General features: G+C 54.0%; 1 protein-coding gene across 4 annotated transcripts in view; it reads right to left on the bottom strand.

The window, feature by feature from the left end:
• PLCG1 (phospholipase C gamma 1) overlaps window positions 1-18,698 on the bottom strand; it is a 42,985-nt gene that overhangs the window by 12,363 nt on the left and 11,924 nt on the right. For all 4 annotated transcript variants that reach the window (XM_059862256.1, XM_059862258.1, XM_059862257.1 and 1 more), the window contains exons 2-13: window positions 11,547-11,699; window positions 11,095-11,188; window positions 10,612-10,659; window positions 6,273-6,357; window positions 5,161-5,244; window positions 4,968-4,990; window positions 3,815-3,887; window positions 2,732-2,833; window positions 1,919-2,037; window positions 1,048-1,133; window positions 595-715; window positions 50-218 (exon numbers count right to left, since the gene is read on the bottom strand). In XM_059862256.1, the coding sequence (XP_059718239.1) occupies window positions 50-218; window positions 595-715; window positions 1,048-1,133; window positions 1,919-2,037; window positions 2,732-2,833; window positions 3,815-3,887; window positions 4,968-4,990; window positions 5,161-5,244; window positions 6,273-6,357; window positions 10,612-10,659; window positions 11,095-11,188; window positions 11,547-11,699 (1,157 nt within the window). The remainder of the gene's footprint in view (window positions 1-49; window positions 219-594; window positions 716-1,047; window positions 1,134-1,918; window positions 2,038-2,731; window positions 2,834-3,814; window positions 3,888-4,967; window positions 4,991-5,160; window positions 5,245-6,272; window positions 6,358-10,611; window positions 10,660-11,094; window positions 11,189-11,546; window positions 11,700-18,698) is intronic.

Here is an 18,698-nt window from a genome sequence, read left to right as displayed (position 1 = left end):
TCCTCACCCATTCCCTCACTCAGGAGCCTTGCTGGGCAAGGGAATTCACCTTAATGAGAATCTTCCTCTTGAGCTGGTTTGGGGATGGAAGGCCATCAGCAGAAATATCGACTGGTTTGGTCAAGAGCATGTCTCCAAAAACCTTCTTGAAATTCTGAGCCATGTTCCTCTGCTGAGCAATGCTGCAGTGGTCCTCAATGGACAGAATGACAGGGAAACTGGGAGAAGGAGCAGAGCCATCAAAACCAGCATTGGATCTGGATGGAACCAAAGACTTCTGAGCTCTGTCTCAAAGCCTGGCCTCTGAGCCCTCCAGGAGCAGCTCATACCAACAGCCATCTGTGCTGCCTGTAGCCACCCTTCAGGAGTGCACAGGGTGGAGAAGGACTGCCAAACTACTGGGGTTTACCCAAAGCTCTCCCTCCCATAACATTTTTCTGGGAAAAATCTCCCTTTGGCTGGCAGACATGACATGCTTCCTTCCCACCATATCCAGGCCTTGTGCTGCAGCTCTGGATAAAGTGAGCTTCACTTTGCTACAGCCTTGGCTCCACCATCTCTCTGTCCTGCTAGCTGAAGTCCTGCTGTACTCACTCAGAGGTGACAAAGGCGTGCTCCTTGATGGTGACCAAGACATCAGAGAACTTGATCTTGGTGGTTAAGGTGTGTCCATGGTAGATGACTGGCATGCCATCAGGACCATCCCAGCAATCCACTGAAAGAGACGTACAGGAGAAACTTAGCCCAAAGGCTGGAACAGAGGCAAGACATGGACATGTGATGGGCTGAGCCAGGTGCTGCTGGGAAATGTACTGGAAGGCAATAAAGGAGTGAGGTGATCAGTGAAACCCTGAGCTTTCTGTGGGACCAGAACCTCGGGCACAGATCACCCAGTCCCACAAAGCAAACGACCTCAGCTCTTTCTGCACATCATGGTGTTAGTGTTGCCACTGGCCTGATCTCCCTTCAGCTGTGCCTTCCTTGCAAAGCCTCCCTGAGCAGCAGAAGCTGCTGTGCTGAGGCAGAAGGGCCAGTGTGGGTACTCACGTTCGATGCAGCGGCAGCCCATGCGCAGGCAGCGGGCGTACGCCTCCAGCGAGGACTCGCTCGAGAACTGATCCCCCGTCAGGTACCTTCCAGGTGAGACAACACATCAGCACAGTGACAAACCCACTGAGGGCACAGGTGTCTGCTGGGACACTGTGGACGTGCCTCTGGCACATGGGAGTGGCAGGAGTGGTGCTTCTCCACGCCTGCCACTTTCCCCGGGTGAGGGCTTCAGCTCTGCCCCTGCTGCACAGGGCTGAGAGCACTCTGAGGTCCAGCCCCAGCTCCTGAGACAAACCTCAGACAGCAACATCAGCACTGGTGCCACAGAGAGCCCCCTGCAGCCTGAGAGCAGGGTGAGAGGAGCTCTTGCAGGCAGACAGGATCTCACTGCCTGCCCTCAGGGCTGCTCAGCTGGCTTAGGCTCTCAGTCCTTTAAATTCGGGTTAGCAGGAACACATAGCACAGACAGAGCCTGTCTGCACAGAAAGCAGTTCCTACAAAATTATTCTAGCAGCAGAGAGTGGAAAATGGCCAATTTCAGCCTGACAGGGTTTATCACATCTGTCCTGAGAGGCTCTGGAGAATGACATTGCTAATGGTGAGAAATTACCAGAGCAACAGCTCAGGACGTGAAGGCACCTGAAGGCCTGTGCAGATGTGTGCTGCTGACAGTGCCTGAGCACAACATGTATGGCTAAATGACAGAAGGGAGGAGTGGGGCACCAAGAGGAAGGTCTCTGATGTACTGGCCTTGGTTTGGAAAAGCCTACTTGACCCATCACTGGAATCAGGCAAAATACTCCCACCCTAGCATGAGAAAAGGATGCTGAGAGCAGCTGGGTGGAGAGAGCCCTCCCCTCATCCTTACGTGTTGTGTGAGGAGGAGATCCAGTAATGGGAGAGAGGGTTGTTCATGTTCTCCAGACACACCATGTCCAGTTGTGAGTTCCAGATGCTGTTCTCTTTGGAAAACAGGAAGGTGAGAAACTGCTCAGGAAGAAACAGAAACGTGTTAATGATGCAGAGGAGCCAGCTGCTGTGGTTTAGCTTCACACACATCTCACGTTCTGTGCCAGCAGACGTCCAGCACAGGATGACCAGCACACCAGCTACCTGAGCCAGGGTGCCTGAGTGACCACAGCTTGGGCACTGCCACCTACCCACTGAGCTCTGACAGGTATCTGTGTGCCAGACCCTTTGACCCAGCTAGGGACAAGTTAATGGCTCTGCATTTTTTTTTGCAGCTGACATGGCAGGCAATAGCTTACTAAGGCCATGTGGGTCAAGGGACCTTGGCTTAGTCCAGAGTGCCAGTGCCATGGTCATCTCTAGTTGTTTTTATCCTTTATTCAGCTCTTTTTGCTTTGAAGAGATCCTTACACACCCCAAGGCAGCCTCAAGCCAAAGGCAGCCCCTCTCCTCCTCCAGATGAACTGCCTGGTGAGTGCTCCCAGCTGCACACACTCAAGGACACTCAAGGACACTAAGGCACTAAAGGACAGCCCAGAAGCCATTCCCTTTGCCAACCACGTCCATCTCACAGGAGCTGTGACCCTTCCAGCACCCCCACCCTGCAGCAAAGGCACAGACAGCAGAGCTGTCACACCTCAGCACACACCACACCAGGGTGCCATCCCCTGTGTCACCCCACCCCACACATGCCACATTCAAGGTGTCTTACTTCATCCAAGGAGAAATAAGGCTCATCAATCTCCCTCAAAGGGTCTCTCAGGAAGTTGAACATGAATTCCTGTACCTGAAGGGTATCTGCAGCCCAGAGCTCCTGCCAAGCCCAGGGGAGACATAAAAGAAGCCATTTCAGAATGTATTACTGCAAACCACATGCAGCTCATCCAGTTCAAAGCTTTAACCTTTAAGGAGGTGGTTTTTGATGCAAGCCCATCTCTGCCAGGAACTCAACTGTCAGCACAAGTGCTGGAGAGCACACAAGGAGGAAATCTGCCCTGCTTCTGAGTGGGCTTCATTTTCTCAGTGCATTTTTCTCTCCAATAGCTCCTTTGAACAACATCTGCCATCCCTCCTCCTTCAGCAGCAGAAGCCAACCCAGCTTCATCTGGCCCTCTCTCCCTGGGTTTCTTTCATTAGCCACCAAAACTCTGCATTTCCCCACTGGTTAACTCCCTGCTGGCTGCAGACCACAGGCAGGGAGGTGGCAGCAGGGGACAGGGCAGAGCAGGAGCCATGAGCCATGGCAGGGTTTTGCCAGCCAGCCCTGCCCTCCTGGAGGAGACCAGCAATGAGACAGGAACCTGGCAAGAGCCAAAGGGTCTGTGCTGCCCAAAAATGCACAGCTGGTGCCTGTGTGTGTGTCTGCATATGCATGCTGTGCTTGCTGAGTGACCCAAGATTGCTTTTAAATTGAAGAATCAGCAGATGAATCCATCAGCTGCTCCTCAGGAACTGCTGACACCTCCTGAGCAACAGGATGGACATGATTTCTTGGCTGCAGCAAACCTTTGGTGACCAGCTGAGGTCACAGGGACTGGGTCAACCTCCACTGATCAGTTCCTGCCTCCTGGGACCCCCCACTCCTCCCAGATCTCCTGGTTCCTTTTCTGGCCATGGTGCCCAGCTGAGTTCAGGTCTGCCCTCCCCAGCACCTCCCCTACAACACCTCCTGCTCCAGAAGGATGAGCTGTGCCAGGCAGAGCAGCCCACAGCAAAGCCACCCTCGGAGCACTGGACCCCAAATGTCACCAGTGCCTACCCCATCGTCCCTCCCCACTGCCTGTGCTGAGCTCACCCTCTGGTACTCCAGCAAAAACTTCTGCAGCTCCAGCAGTGACACCCTGAAGTGCTCAGACCTTTCTGCACCCCTGGCAAGCAGAGAGAGAGAAGCTTCAGTCACTAGTGCAGCACATCCTGTGAGATGCCATCTGCCCCCCCTGGCACGTGCAGCCAGATGTGCCCTGAGCGTGCAGCACTGAAGGAGCAGAGTGGGATGAGCAGAGAGCTGAGGAGAGCAAACACATGTCCACATCCCAGAACCAGGGACTGCTCCAGCAGCAGTACAGGGCTCACACTGACAAAGGCATGGTAACATGAAACTCTGGTGAAGGGCAGCAAAAACCATTAGAGGGATGGATTAGTGGAAAAAAAATTAAAAATAGAGGGTTTGGTTTGAATCTGAGTGTAAAGAAGTAAACAGGGGCAGGGCAGTTAAGGGGTGACTGCAGACAGGACAGACCTACAGGTATGCAGGGAACATGGGCTCATGGTGGCAAGACAGGGAATGAAGAAGGGAATTGTTTGTAGGTGATAATCTCTAAAGACTGGCCCATGACTGCTGTAAGTCACAATGGGCAGCCAAGGGCCATGCTGGGCACTAACACCACAAAATCCAAAGTGGACTGGGCAGTGCTGGCTGCCCTGGGCAGAGGGATGAGCCAGATGCTCTGCTGAGGGTCCTGACATCTCTTTTCTATAGTTATAGGGAAAAAAGGAAGAAAACCATTGGGAATTACTGGACAAGTCAGTAAGTCTTTCACTCTTCAGCTCCTGTGTCTAAATTCAAGCTCTTTCTATCACAGCCAAGGCGAGCAGAGGGCAGGGAAGGGCACAGCTGGCAGTGGCACCAGAGGCACTGCCTGGGTGGGGAGGGCTCTGCAGCCACCACAAGCATAATCCCTGGGAGATGGCCCAAGGTCTGATCACTTCACATCAACCAGCTGACCTGAGCTGGATCCCACTGGGACTTCTGGGAGGGAGAGAGCCCTCCCTGCCCTGGGCTAAAGCATCTACAGCAGTGATGCTTGTTCAGAGCACAGAACCACAGGCAGCACAGGAGCAGGAGGAGTGCATAATGCCTCATCCCAACATGCTGCTGCAGGCCCCAAAGCATGTTATGGAGCAAAAGAAAACAGCCCCTTCCCCAGAAAACACAGAGAAATATCCACCTTTCCAAGAACGGGACATCCATCTGCAAAAGAAGAAGCACAAGCATTAGGTTTGCTCTCAGCTACTTCTTTACTCTCAAGAGAAGAGCTCACCCTGAGGGCAGCAGGGTTAAAAAGTCAATTAAGTGGGAATGCCCAGTAACAAATATGGTTTCTCCCTTCCCTCTCCTCCCCTGGAGAATTCAGCTCTTACTGTTTTCTGGGCGCTGAACATCAGGCTGCGGTAGAGCTGTGCAAACTGCCCGTACGTGATATCCCCGTTCCTCTGCTCCACATCCTGAAAAACAAATCAAACCCAGGGGTTTTACAGAGGCCACAGGTAACTCTGCATGGCTTAAGGAATGTCTCTTCCCACCATCCCTGGGGAGAAAAAGGAGAAGAAAAAGGCCAAAACCTATTCAGGCTTTGCCTCCTGCACAGTGACCCCAAGTTGTGTCAGGGGAGGGCTAGGTTGGATATTTTGAAAAATTCATGAAAACAGTGGTCAGGCATTGGAACAGGCTGCCCAAGCAATGTAGGAGTCATCATCCCTGCACCTGCTCAAAAAACACGTGGATGTGCCACATGGGGACATGGTTTAGTGGACATGGCAGTGCTGGGTAATGGCATCACTCAATGATTTTAGAGGGCTTTTCCAATCTTAGCAAATCTGCCACAGTCTCTGCTGGGGCTGTGAGACCCTGCAGTGCCCAGGGCACAGACACATCCTAAAATGAGTTTCACAATTCCCCAAGCTCACCCACACACTGATAAAGTGTCACCACTTACTGATTACTTACAAAAGGATAATTTGATTTTTTGCTTGCCCAGAGTGTCTGAAGTGTCTGGAAACTGCAAGACCCAAAGTGTGTGCTCTCCCTTGGATACACCACTCTTTGGCCTTGGAGTTCTGTACTGGTGGGAGCAGCTGGCCACCATGAGATGACCCTTCATGCCCAGGTCAGCAGTGATGCTGGCAGAGCATCAATCACTGGCAGGGGGTGCAAGAGCCAGGATGCAGGACCTGGTAGCTGTTCTGCACTCTACCCCACCAGCACCAGCCTATGACTGGAGCCAGGAGCAACAAGGGGAGTGTGGGAGGCAGGGTGGGGTAAGGAGAGGGTGCTGGCCACAAATGGGCCAGGGTGCGGCACCCAGTGGGAGCTGGCACCTCTTCAGTCACCACCGTGGGTGGGGGCCCTCCCAGGAAAGGCTGGGAGGCTCTGCAATATGCAAACACTCCCTGGGAGTTGAACCACCACCAGTTTTTGCTCAAAGGCAGGCAATGGACTGCTGAGGGGGAGAGCAGAGGGGCCACACACTCACCGTGAGTCTCTCCCGCAGGAACCTCATGTTGGGGACGCGGTAGTTGACCTGGGACAGCATGTTCTTCAGATCCTTGGCAGAGATCCTGGCTCGGCAGGGGAAAGAGGGGAGACCTGTTCAGGAGTCTGGGATGGAAGGGGTCTCACCCTGGGGCTGGAACAGGCACAGAGAGGCCGTGCCCAAAGGGACATCAGCTGTGGCACAAGGATGGATGAGAGACCCCAGAAGGATGCTGAGGCTGGGAACAGTGGGGAAGATGTGGGGAGCAGAGAGAGGTACCTGTAGTCAGTGGGGACTGCAAACGCTGCTCCTACAACTCCTGGCAGAGCAGGGTGAGCCCAGCACCCTCTGCCCAATCGAGCTGATGCCACAGCTGACAGGCAGCACCACTACTTTAAATGAACGACCAGGAAGAAGCATTGCTCTGTGTATCTGTGCCCCAGCATGGATGCTGGGTGACCCACTCCCTTCCAAAACCCACTCCCTGGCCAGCTGGAGGAGGACAGGCTCTCTAAGTGGTTAGGACTCAGCTAATTTTATCTTAAGGAGAGGAAAAAAGCCATTTTAGGTCCCCAGCCACAGGCACAGCACTGCCACGTCGTGCCCAGCTGTGCTCCCCCAGCCTCACACGCTGCAGGCAGGGAGCAGCCAGTGTGGCTGTGCTTCCCCAAGCCCTCCACACCAAAGGTGCTGGTTCCAGACCAGGGAAAGCTCCAGAGCCAACCCTGAGCAGGATCCTACAGCCCAGCAGGCAGGAAGGAGCTCTGGGCTGCCCTTGCCTGTTCTGGAGCTGTCCCCACATGAGGCAACAGCCCTGCAGCAAGGAAAAATGAGGATGCCTCCCATCTGCAGGATTTAGAAGCTGAGGGGTCTGTGTCCAATCATTTTCTGGCAGCTCCTGCCTTAAAAGCAAGTCCTGGGAGTCCACCCCTGCAATCACAGATGGTGCTTCTGTCCCCCACTGAGCACGTGGGAACACAGGATCCTGGAGGATGCTCCCCCATCCCACAAAGCACAGGGCAAGTCTGGAAATCCTTATGGCTTTGGGGTGCAAATATAAAAATAGCAGAGAAGATGCCCTGCACAGGAGATTTAACCCAGGGGCATGCTGGCATTCACATGTGACATCTTTTTTACACTCTTCCCTGAGAGCAGGGTGATCTCAAACAGCAGAGGAAGGAGGAGGGATGGAGAGAGCTCCACGGAGAGGGAGAAACCGGCTGGTGTCAGGCGCTGCAGAGCCCAGGGCTGGGCAGCCAGCAGCACACAGAGAGCCCTTGTTCCTGGCCTCAGAGCCCTGGGAACCCACACACACAGCCACAGCAGGACCTGGCCCAGCTCCTGTGCCCTGCCCAGGGCCAGCACCCCACCATCCAAGGGCTTTGCAGTGTCCTGCCACTCACTGGCAGAACAGAAAAAGAAGAAAGAAGCTGGGAAATAGCCCCAGCCTCCCCTTCCCTCATGCTGTACAGTCAGCAACACACACACAGCACGAGTACTCCCCTGCCCCTCTACCTCCCTGGCAGGTGAAGCTACCTGGGGGCTCAGAGGGAGTGTTCTGGGGAGGAGATCCTGCCCCTTCCCTTCTCCAGCACACCCAGCAGCCATAGCCATGGGTGCTGTGTGACCCCTCCCCAGGCAGGGGGTCCCAGCCACAGGGTCCTGGGTGACAGGGAAATGTGTGGAGTGAGCCAGGAGTACAAGGAGAGATGCCCTCACATGTCAGGAACCACAGCTGTCATGGGACCCCCAAGAGGACACACAGAGTCCCCAGGGCTGCCCAGCCTTGCTCCCCCTCCTTGGTGCAAAAAAGCTCATGGAAAAAGAGCAGGAGAGGCTGGAAGAGCAGAACCAGCAGCAGCCATCCCTGGGGACTCTCTGGAGCTGCCACTCAGCTCTGGTGATGCTGAGCTGTTCCACAGGAGGTGCTGGACCACAGCCCTGCTCACTGATGTGACAAGAGCAAGCCCTGTCAAAGCTGTGACCAGCATTTCCCTCTCAGCCACAGAAGGAGGACAGGATATGGAAGGATTTTATTTATTGTGTGTTACTCATCATGTTAAACTGCTGGAGACCTTGGAAAAACAGCTTGGTAGTATTTTCAGACTAGAAAGTAAAAACAAAAACTAATTTTTTCTACAGAACAATTTTTAAGGTTTCAGGACAAACAAGCCAGAGGCCCAGCCCTCTCACAGGGGATGGAAACATTCCCCTGCCAGCCCTCAGTGCTGTAAATCCCAGCCATGGGCAGCTCTCCTGGCCAGAGGTGAAACAGTCTTCTCCAGAGCAATTAGGAAAAAAAACCCCAGCATCCTGTTATCCTCCTCTTTCCACCTAACCTCCCTTGGAAAAACAAATACCCAAAGGGCCAGCAGCCAGTGGAAACAGCCACCATCTGCTGGTGCTGCAAGGGACAGCCCAGCCCCCAGACAGGGAAGGCAGAGAGAAGAAAGGGCTCCAGCACAAGAGCCATGGGGTACACAAATGCTGGGAATGATTTCTGCAGCTGCCAAAACCCTATCTGTTGTGGAAAGGATCAAGGATGGTGTGCAAGTGGGGTTTTGTAAAAAAAAAAAAAATTAAAAAAAAAAAATCACAACTCACTGGTCCCTTTGAAAACCCACTTCCAGACTGAGAAGCAAAAGCAAAGAGCTAGAGCTCAGTGACATAAAATTTAATGCTGGAATGCCTCACAGGGGCCAAGATTTAATCCAGGAGATGTGTATGTTACATAACTTTAGCCTCTACCTTGCAGAAAACACATGGATGCTTGTAAAATGTTTGTAAAATGGGAAAACTCCAAATCTTTCCCCATGCCTGCTGTTGATGTTTTGCTCCTCTCACTGCCTGGGCTGGAGCAGCAGCTCTCCTAATTTTGCACTGAAACCTCTCCCTGTGGGTGACAGGTAAGGAATATCTTGGATTTTGCTGCCTTAATTCTAAATGCTAATAGAAAGATGATATCAATAGAAACAACAGGGGTGCAACAGGCTGGCTCTGTCAGCTCTGCTGGTCTGCCCTGGGCAGACAGATCTATACATGCAATCTCCTTTTGTACTGCAGGCATGCCATTTCATCACTTTTACTGCATAACCAGAGGGAAAAAAGGACCAATTATTTCCACTTTTCCTGCACTCCTGCTCCAGAACCTCCACACAGCTACCCCTGCACCTGCCTCAGCGTTCTCCATTGCAGAATTAGGAAATACAAGCCTGGATTCAAAAGGTGTGTGGCTTATGCAGAGCAGCTGCAACAGATTAAAGCTCCTCTTCCCTTTCTGTGAGGATTTCTTCCTTTTCTGTGAGGATTTATCCCCCCTCCACAAAATCCCCATGCACCCACTGGTGCTCTCTCACAGAATAAATCACTGCAAAGGCAAAAACATCCAGTACAGCAGGGTCTGCCCCATGCAACACACTCCTGCCCTGCTCCTGGACAGGGCCAATCTATCCCCTGGCTGGCTGTCCTGGGAGGGGCACAACAAGGACAAAGCAGAGGATGCTCTGGAGCCCAGAGTCCTGCAGCCAGCCCTCTCTGGAGATCAGAGCATGGAGAAGGGGCAGGTGGGACCCACGTGCTGCACAGCAGCTGGAGGCAGGGCTGGTGCCCCCAGGGGAGGGAGCACATTAACACGGGGATCAATGCTGAAAGGTTAATGGGCTCGGTTAACACCACTGCCAGGGGAGAAGCACGTCCCAGGGAGGGAAGGGGGCACACAACAGCAGCTCAGTAAGAGCAGCAGTGGGACTGGAAAACTGGTGATGGCACTGGGACAGAGCAGAGCATGGTGGAACTCACCTCCCCAGCAGGAAAACATCCCCTCCCTTATCTCATGGTGAATCATGACCCAATTCCCTTCCCTTACCTCCTCATGACACTTTACTTGCTAGGACAACACGAAGTACTCACCCAAGAGCCCCACAAGCCAAGCATGATGATCCATGCCCTTACAGGCCTCAGAAAAGGAGAATGGAACAAACAGGGTGGAGAGTAATAAACACAACCCAGTTCAGTCCTGATGGGGGGCCCTGAACTGCCTCTTGGCTCTTTGATGCCTGCTTCCTTGGGTGGTGCCAGCTGGGGGGAAGCTGTCAAGGGGTTACTGGGTCTAAAGAGCTGAGAAATAGGTCAGGAAAACAAGACAGCTTTGTTATGCTTTTTTTAATTCACTGAAAATCAGCCAGGGAAGTTTGGGACTTGGACTAAAGGTTCCTTGAAAATGAGCATTAAAATCCTAAAGAACCCAACAAAAAACCCAAAGGCTGGGGTTTCAAGCCAAAGGTGAAGCCTCCCAGCCCAAACCCTCCCCTGAACACGGCTGCAGTCCCTCCCTGCTCACCTGTCTTCCCGGTTGCGATCCAGGGAGTAGAACTGCTTCCGGAGCCACCTAGGTGGGAAGGCACAAACAGGCACACACTCAGCCCCTGCTCCAACCCCTCTCTGGAAGCTGCTCAGTGCCACACCATCCACTCCCACATCCCTCCTTCCCCCCAGGGAACCCGGCTCTGCCCCCTTTCACAGGCAGCCTACCCTATTTTCATACAAGTTCTGCTTTAAAAGTGCCTCTGCACTGAAGTGCTCCAGATAATACAGGCTGTGCACACACAGAAACATCAATTTGTGGTAAAACTCCTTCTCCCTGATGCATGAGATCAGACTCTGGGGTCAGCAGGATGAAGCTTCTGGAGTGCAGAGGCAGAAGTGCTAGGTCAGCATGGCTCAGAGAGGGAATGAGATGTCACTGTGCTCACCTTCTTCTGTCAAAACAGACAGAAGGGGGGAAAAAGAAAACAAGTGCAGGAAAAGGACAGGCTTTCCTCACCTTTCAATCTGCAGGGGGGTGGGTGCCCTCAGAGTGTCTGCCACCAGCCAGTTCAGCCCCTTGATCCACATATTGACCTCATCCTCAGAAGTGGCTGTGGAAAAGGAATAGAAGAGGGAAGAAGGGACACACAGGCTTGATCACCAACCCAAACCTCCTGGGACTATCCCCAGCACCTTACATGCCCTATTCCTTGCTTCATCCCCTTTCTGGTAACATTTCCCCCCCATGCAGATGCTCTGGCTGCCTCCTCTCCCTGCCAAGCTCCTGCTCCTCCCCTGTGGGATGGAGGTGGCTGGCTGGACCCCCTGCCCCCACGTGTCCCGCTCCCTCCTCCTCCAGCTCCCAGGAGCTGGCAGTTATCTTTGTCCCCGAGCAGCCAAGCTGCTTGGGCTCTGTGAGGGTGAGGCTCTGGCTCAACCCTGCCTGGCACAAGCCTGGGAGAGCTCTACCTTGCAAGCTGAGGGTCTTCAGGCGGAACTCTGTGCCGTAGAGGACGACGAAGCAGTGCGAGTGCTCGGGGCGGAAACACGGATCCTCCTGGTAGCGGTCGAAGTCGCGCGAGTTCTTCCCTGGGCGGATCTCCTTGATCTCACGGATGTCCACTGAGAGAAAGGGAAAACATTCAGGGAATAGCTCAGAATTCCCACGGCATTGGAGAAGGAAGGGCACACCTGTTGCCATCTTATTGCAGGGGTTCCATACTGCTGTCTCCTTATCACAAAAGTTCCACACCTCCTTGGTGTTTCTCGTGGGCAGCTCCTCAGAGCACTGACTCTTTCCTCTTCACAAAGCAGCCAACTGACTCCAGTTCCCTTCTCACCCAGCCATCCCACTCTTTTATAGCACTCTTCTTCTCATTGCTTACAGCTGTGGCCTGTTAAAGTCAGGCCTGTTCCTAATCTTTGCTAATTGGTCCAGCTGCAACTCCTTAGGGGTAAGATTACTTTCTACACTATCTTTATTTTCTTATATTCTAACCCCCTACAGATCCACACAGATGAAGTGGATTTAGTCATCTGAAGAGCTGGGTTAGCACATGATGGCAGCCCCAGGCCTAGAGCCTGTAAGCACAGCTCCCTCTTACTTCTTCCCGAGGAGGTTTCCCCAGCCAGAACCCCCCCAGTTACCTCTGTGCTCCCCAAAAATGGCTGAATGTCCCCCCCACAGGGATCTCCAGGAAGGGGCAGCTGTGAGCATGCTGGAGCATTAGCACTAAGCGAGGAGAAGCAGCTGAAGAGACACTGAAAAGGGAGCATCTCACAGCCTCCCTCCCCAGAGGAAATTCTGGGAAAGGACTCCTATTGCCATAGAACAAAGAGAAAACAACAGCAGCAGCAAGAAAAAAAAAAACAGAACCCAAAACCAAAACAATGAAACCCAACCCAAACCCAAGAATTTTTGCTTCCTGGAAAAATAGTTTCTTAAATGCTCGTGGGAATCAAATAACAACATTTCTGAGTCACATTTCCAAAGCAGATGATGCTTCTGAGCAATGCAGGATGGAGATTACTGCAAACCTGGCATGTAATTCATCCCAATTAAACTCCACTTACTGCACTCACAGTGGATCATCTTGCCTTTCATTTCCATTTACTGCAGTTTAAAACTAGACAGAAATGTGACCTGCTCATCACCCACAGCACTAAACTGCAGCATGAGAGATGATGCTCCCTCCAAACCCCACAGCAAGGCAGACACAAGGATTGACTTTGGGAGGACTTGCAAAGCACAAAGAACGTGGGATCCCCTGTGGATCCTGCTCCTGTGCAGCACTGAGGGTGCACCTGGAGACAGTGGAAGCCTGCTCACTGCCTGGCACAGGACACATCCAGACTGACCCCTCTGTGAATTTTGGGGCTGTCCTGTGCAGAGCCAGGAGCTGGACTCCATGATCCTCCCAACTCAGGACATTCCATGAACCTAATAACCCTCCAAAGCTCATCAAGCTGTGACAAGAGCATAGAAAGACCCAGTTCCTTGGGGCTGCAAAGCAAGGACAGACAAGCTTCCTAAAATAAGCAAGAATGTGACTTTTTGAGGCATCATCTACCCTTTGGAAAGGAGCTGTCTGGCAGCTCAAATGTTAGCATGCCCTGCCATAACCTTACCCATGTGCTGATATCCTTAGTGACATCCTTAGTGAGCAGGTTATTTGAGCCCATAAAAGCCCATACCACAGCTCAGGTCTTTGCATCCAGGACACACAGCGGGGTTGAAGGCTAATCCTGTCCTTGGAGGATGCAGGATTTGACCAACACAGTGGGGGAAAACATGTCAGATGAGTTTTCATGGTAATTTACCAGGCAATAACTACCAAAGGAAAGTGCTGGCATATTCCTGGCCTGCCTTTGCAAGCATATTGTCTGTACTTTGGGATGCTGCAGAGTGGGCTGTGCCCTGTGCTCACCCCTCCCTGCTCAGAGCACCAGCAGGTTACTACCCAGCGAGGCAGAGGTGCTGTTACAAAGTGCATACCTAAAATCCACGCAGTGGAGAGAGCCCTGGAGCAAGTGAGGCGCTTATCAAGGACAAAAGCACGCAGGGAATTCCTGGGGCAAAGGGCAGGATCCCTGAGGATGGGGCAGGAACCTCCAGCCCACGCATACCTGCAGCTGCTTGCTCCTCTCTCTCACCCTCCCAAACCTGCCTGAGTGTGCTGGGGTTGGTTTGTGCAGCCCTTTTCTCAGCACAGCAGTCTCACCCACCTGCAGCCTCCAACACCTGGCTGGCCCCTGGCAGCTGGAAGGAAGTGACTCTGAGCAGGAAGCACAGCCAGCACAAATGGCACCATGCCCCTGGTGCAGCAAGGGCTGAGCCCAGGCTGCCCTGCTGGAGCCCAGGTGTCACAGGGACACTCTGCAGGCTCTGCCCTGCTCAGCACCAGGAGTTTCCCCATCAGGGGTGGCACGGGCTCTGTGACATGACCCACATGTGCCACCATGGGGCTGCACCTCGTGTCCTTGCTGGGAAAGGCTTACTGAGGATGTGGGCAAAGACAGGGGGTGAAGCACCCGGTGGGGTCCCAGCTCCACAGGCCACATGCACACCTGGGCAGGTGACCTGGGGCAAGCCCTCCAAAGAGGGCCAGAGCCCTCTGCCACCAAGGTGAGCCACATCTCCCCCTCCTCCCCGAGCTGCCCTCTCCCCCAGGGGAGGCAGAGTGTACAAACTGGTCCTTATCCCACCTGGGATGTGGCAAGAGAGGAAGAACCTGGTCCCACAGCAATGGCAGAGGAAGCTCTCTGATGGAACAGGAGCCCTGCTGCAGCCTGACAGAGCTGGATGCCCCAGAGCAGAGCCAGCAGCAGGCAGGGGTGGATGAGCAGTGGCTGAGATTGGAGCCTGGAGCAGGCTGGCTCCTCTCCAGCCCTCCTGGGTGGGTGTGCAGACAGCAGCCAGGAGAGGCTCTGGCAAGGAGGCAGCAAAGCCCATGCAGCCCAGAGATGCTCTGAGCTCCCCACGTGGTCCCACAGTGCACACTGAGCCATCCCATGGCTCTACAAACAGTTGTGCCCTTCACAACCTCCCAAACTTCCCGGCAGCCCACTGCCAGAAGAAACAGCCTGGCCCTCCCTTTGTCTCCAGGGCTGAAAAAAAAAAAAAAAAAAAGAAAAAAGTCACATTTCTGGGCAAAGAGCCCTCTTTCAGCAGGAGTGGGTTGCATCAGAAAGAAAAAGCTGACCCCAGATCCACCTCCCTCACCATGTAAGAAAAAACCCCACCAAATTACCCTCTGGTTACATGAAAACCAGATCCACCCTCGAAGTCATTTAAAACTGAAACTTCATCCAAGCCTCATTTACCCACTGATGGATAGGGTGTTGTAACGTGCAAGGATAAGGACAGCCTGGAACAGGCTCTGAGGGTTGCAAAATCACCACCTCCAGAGGATTTCTGGAAAGATGGAAAACTGATTAAATTAAAAAAAAAAATTAAAAATTTAAAAAGCTGACCAAAAGAGCATTTAGCCAGATTACTTTCCAGGATGGGTTTATCAGGGGCAGCCTCCAAGCAAACACCCACCCCCTCAAGAGGCATTGCTGGGTCTCCCTGGGGAGGAATGGTGCAGTGAGAGCCACGGGGTCACTGCCAGCCCAGCTGGCTGACAAGGACTGATCCTGCCCGGGGGCAGCGGAAAAGCCTCCAGCCTACTGGCTCTGGCAAAGAAAAAGAGGTTAAAAAAAGAGTCTTCCTGCTATTTAGCATTGTGGATCCCACTGAGCACAGCCATGTGGTCATCCCCAGGCTTCCCATCACTGAAAGGGCACCGCAGGGTCAGGCGGCCCCCAGGGAGAAAGAGGAAAAAGACGTGCATGTGCATGTGAGTACAATACAAGAAAAATCTATTTTGCAACACTGTGGAGAGTAAAGCAGCACCACCTCCCTTTTTACTATTTCAGTGCAAGCCCCCTGAAGGGGACATTTGGGCCAGCAGTGGCCGTCTGGAGCTGCAGGAGGATCCTGGCTCACCTGCTCCTGCTGGCACCCACCAGCCGGGTGTTCCCCCCACGAGCAGCCCTGCCCCTGGCTCTGCTGCTGCAACCCAACACCACCTGCAAGAACAACAAAACCCCAGCACAAGTCCCCTGTGAGCTCAGGAATGGCTGGGCAAGCTCTAAGTGCTCGGCTGGCCGGGGGCCAGAGCCCTCAGCACCTCTCTGTCTGGAGCTGTTGCTGCCCCTCGCTGCTGATCCAGCCCCTTCCTCCTGCCCAGCCCCAAACCCGTCAGGCTGCAGGGGAAGCAGGCAGAGCCAGCTGAGCTGGGGTTTGGCACGGGGTAGGAATTAGGGTGGCTCTTGGGACACGTGTGTGACACCCACAATGAGCACACCGAGTGCGGTCCTGCCCTCTGCGTCCCCTTCAGCCCAAACCATCAGGAGTGCATGTCACATTGGTATTGGTGCTCAGAGTGACAGCTGCTCAACCTCTCAAGGCCACAAGCTCCCCTTCATCCACAGCCTAAAGCAGGCAGAGTGACAGTGAATTGAACATCCCTGAATTGAACATCCCTGAATTGAACATCCCTGCTCAGATGAGGTTACCGCACCCCCCTCGCTGCTCAGCATCCACTATCAGGTTTCCAGAGGAAGAGCCAGTGCCATTAGCAGATGGCTTATCCAGACAGGACAGCAAGAAACCAGCTGAGGCCTCTCATTTGACCTTAACTGGTTTTTCAGAGGGCAGGGAGGCATCCACGGGGGCCAACAATCACCAAAGCAGCAGCACCCTGTGCCCCAGAGCATCCCTCACCCCCTACGAACTGAAAAGGCAACTCAGCCCTTTCAGTTCAGCACTCAAACCCACATAAAACATCCTCTCACTTCCCTTGTTATCCCAGGGAGGAGCCATCCTGGTGCCCAGGGGATCAGGGGGTCCCACTGCTCCTGTTGCTACAGCAGGCAGGTGGTACCTATGCCTCAGGAAAAGAAGCAGGCAAAGCTATTTTCCTCTCCAGACTCAGCTCAGCTGTGTCTCAGGTTGCTCTAACGAGGTGCTTCATCTCACCTGCATCACAAACTGGATTTTTTATTTTTTGCTCCAAGCCACTGGATTTTGCTATGAAGTCTCAATATCACTACCCCAGTGCCAGCAACATCCATGCAGAAAGCATCTTGGGAGGGGAGATGCTGGGGGGAAAAACAGCTCAGTGGGCTGGAGAGGAGACAACAGGGAGATGCTGACTAGCCAGGGTGACTGGGGCTAGCCTGGACCCCCCCTCAGATCCTGGCTCAGCTCTCAGCAATCCTGTCACTCAATGTGGACCGAGAGGATCTGGCAGGGAGCTGGAACACCACCTGGGAATGGCAGAGGGCAGCAGTGCCAGCAGTGTGCCCACGCAGGGCACACAGGGAGGTGCTGGCTGCTCTGTGGGCACTGGGGCTTCCTGCCCCAGCCTCTGCCTGCCCCAGCTCTGTTGTGCCCCCCAGTCACATGGCCTGTGGCTTCCGAGCTCCCATTCCTCCCTCCCCTGTTCACCCCCCCAGAATCCTTATCAGCTGCAGAGGAAGCTGCAGGAGATGTGCAGGGAGATAGGAGATGCTGCTGAGAGGATGTGAGGACGAGACCTCCCCTCCTCCACCTCACACGTACCCCCTGTTAGGGGCTGGAGCAGGGAGGCAGAGGATCCTGCCCAGACACTGCTGCTACAGGGCATGGTGGCCTCTTCCCAGGCAGCCTTGCCAGCATCAGCCTCACGCAGGTGGCCTTCAAGAGCTCTTGAACATCCTCTTGATGTGAGAACCAGAGGCAGCTGTGGGCTGGCAGCTGCCTGACCTGTTATCAGCAGCACATCTCCCCTGCTCACCCTCGGCTGCAAGAAAATATGTGTAAAAAACCCAAGCTGATCCTCCAAGTGAGCAAAGCAGGATGCTGCTACCTCCCAGCCAGTGGTGGGGAGCTCAAGGAGACAGGCAGCAGATGGCAAATGCCAGGCAAGGGCTCCAGCAACCCTCCTCCTGCAATGCTGGGGCTCTCTCTTGTCCTCCATGGAAATTGTGTCTTTGTGGAGCTGTGGGGTTTTGTACCAAATCCCAAGCTGGGCATCCAGGGCTGCTGGTTGTACCCAGTCCCACACACAAGGCTGGCACCTCTGAGAGCCATGGACTTGTTGCACTGTCACCATACAGGACACGGGAGCACATTCCCACCCCAGAGAGAGGCACAGCTGCTCCAGCTGAGGCAGAGCCCCAGATTTTGCTTGCACAGATGCTTCTCTGAAGATGTTGGTGTCCCTGCCCCAGATGAAATCAGGCTGGTGGCAGCCAGCAGAGAGACCCTTCAGTCATTTCCCTGTCTGAGAGGCACAAAGTTCCAGTGACTCATGTGGAAAGGGGAAGCTCAGCACTGGTGCTCTGGCCAGCCTGCCTAGGGAATGCTCCACACCCCACCCCCAAGATGACTTTCCTTCTGCATGGCATGGCAGGTTCCACCCCCCCAGCCCTGCCTGGGTGAGAAATGCAATGTCCTTTAAGGAGCAGAATAAACCAGAGGGAGGATGGGATGAAGATCTGTGTGCACAGCTCCTGCCTCTGCCACTCTTCCTCCCTCCAGGGGAGATCTCCTTACAGCTGCAAGGAGACCCCCAGGTGGGCAGGGACAGGTTGATGAGGCACCAATACATGCTGTGTCTCAGCAGGGAGGAGGGTGAGAGGCTGAAGGGAGCTGCTCTCTGGGCAGGTGTCCTTCATGGAAGGGCTGAACAGGGAGCCCCTCTGTGCAATGTCTCTGCATCTCTCTCCTGGACCTTACAGGGTCACTGATGCCCCCAGGCTCTCAGCCAGCCAGAGTGCTCAGTGCCAGTGAGGGGAAGGGGATGGGACCAAGCAGGCTGCCAGAAACCAAGCAGGACAGAGGGGCAGAGGTGGCAATCCAGCAGTTCTGAATGCAGAGCTCACAGCCTGACAGCTGGGAGCCTGGCAGGGCCAGTGAGGAAGCCCTGGCAGAGGTGGATCTGGGGACCCAAGTGTCCAACAGCAGCAAGATCTCCTCGGAGCATTTTGGGGATTTCGGCACTCCACAAAGGTGCATTCCCAACTTTCATGCCCAGGGGTCATGCCCTGTCACAAATCAACTGGAGACAAGAGTTGGACACATTGTCCCCA

The sequence above is a fragment of the Haemorhous mexicanus genome, chromosome 18, assembly GCF_027477595.1.
Source record: "Haemorhous mexicanus isolate bHaeMex1 chromosome 18, bHaeMex1.pri, whole genome shotgun sequence".
Classification (NCBI taxonomy): Eukaryota; Metazoa; Chordata; class Aves; order Passeriformes; family Fringillidae; genus Haemorhous; species Haemorhous mexicanus.
This window is presented reverse-complemented; position numbering and strand designations above follow the sequence as displayed.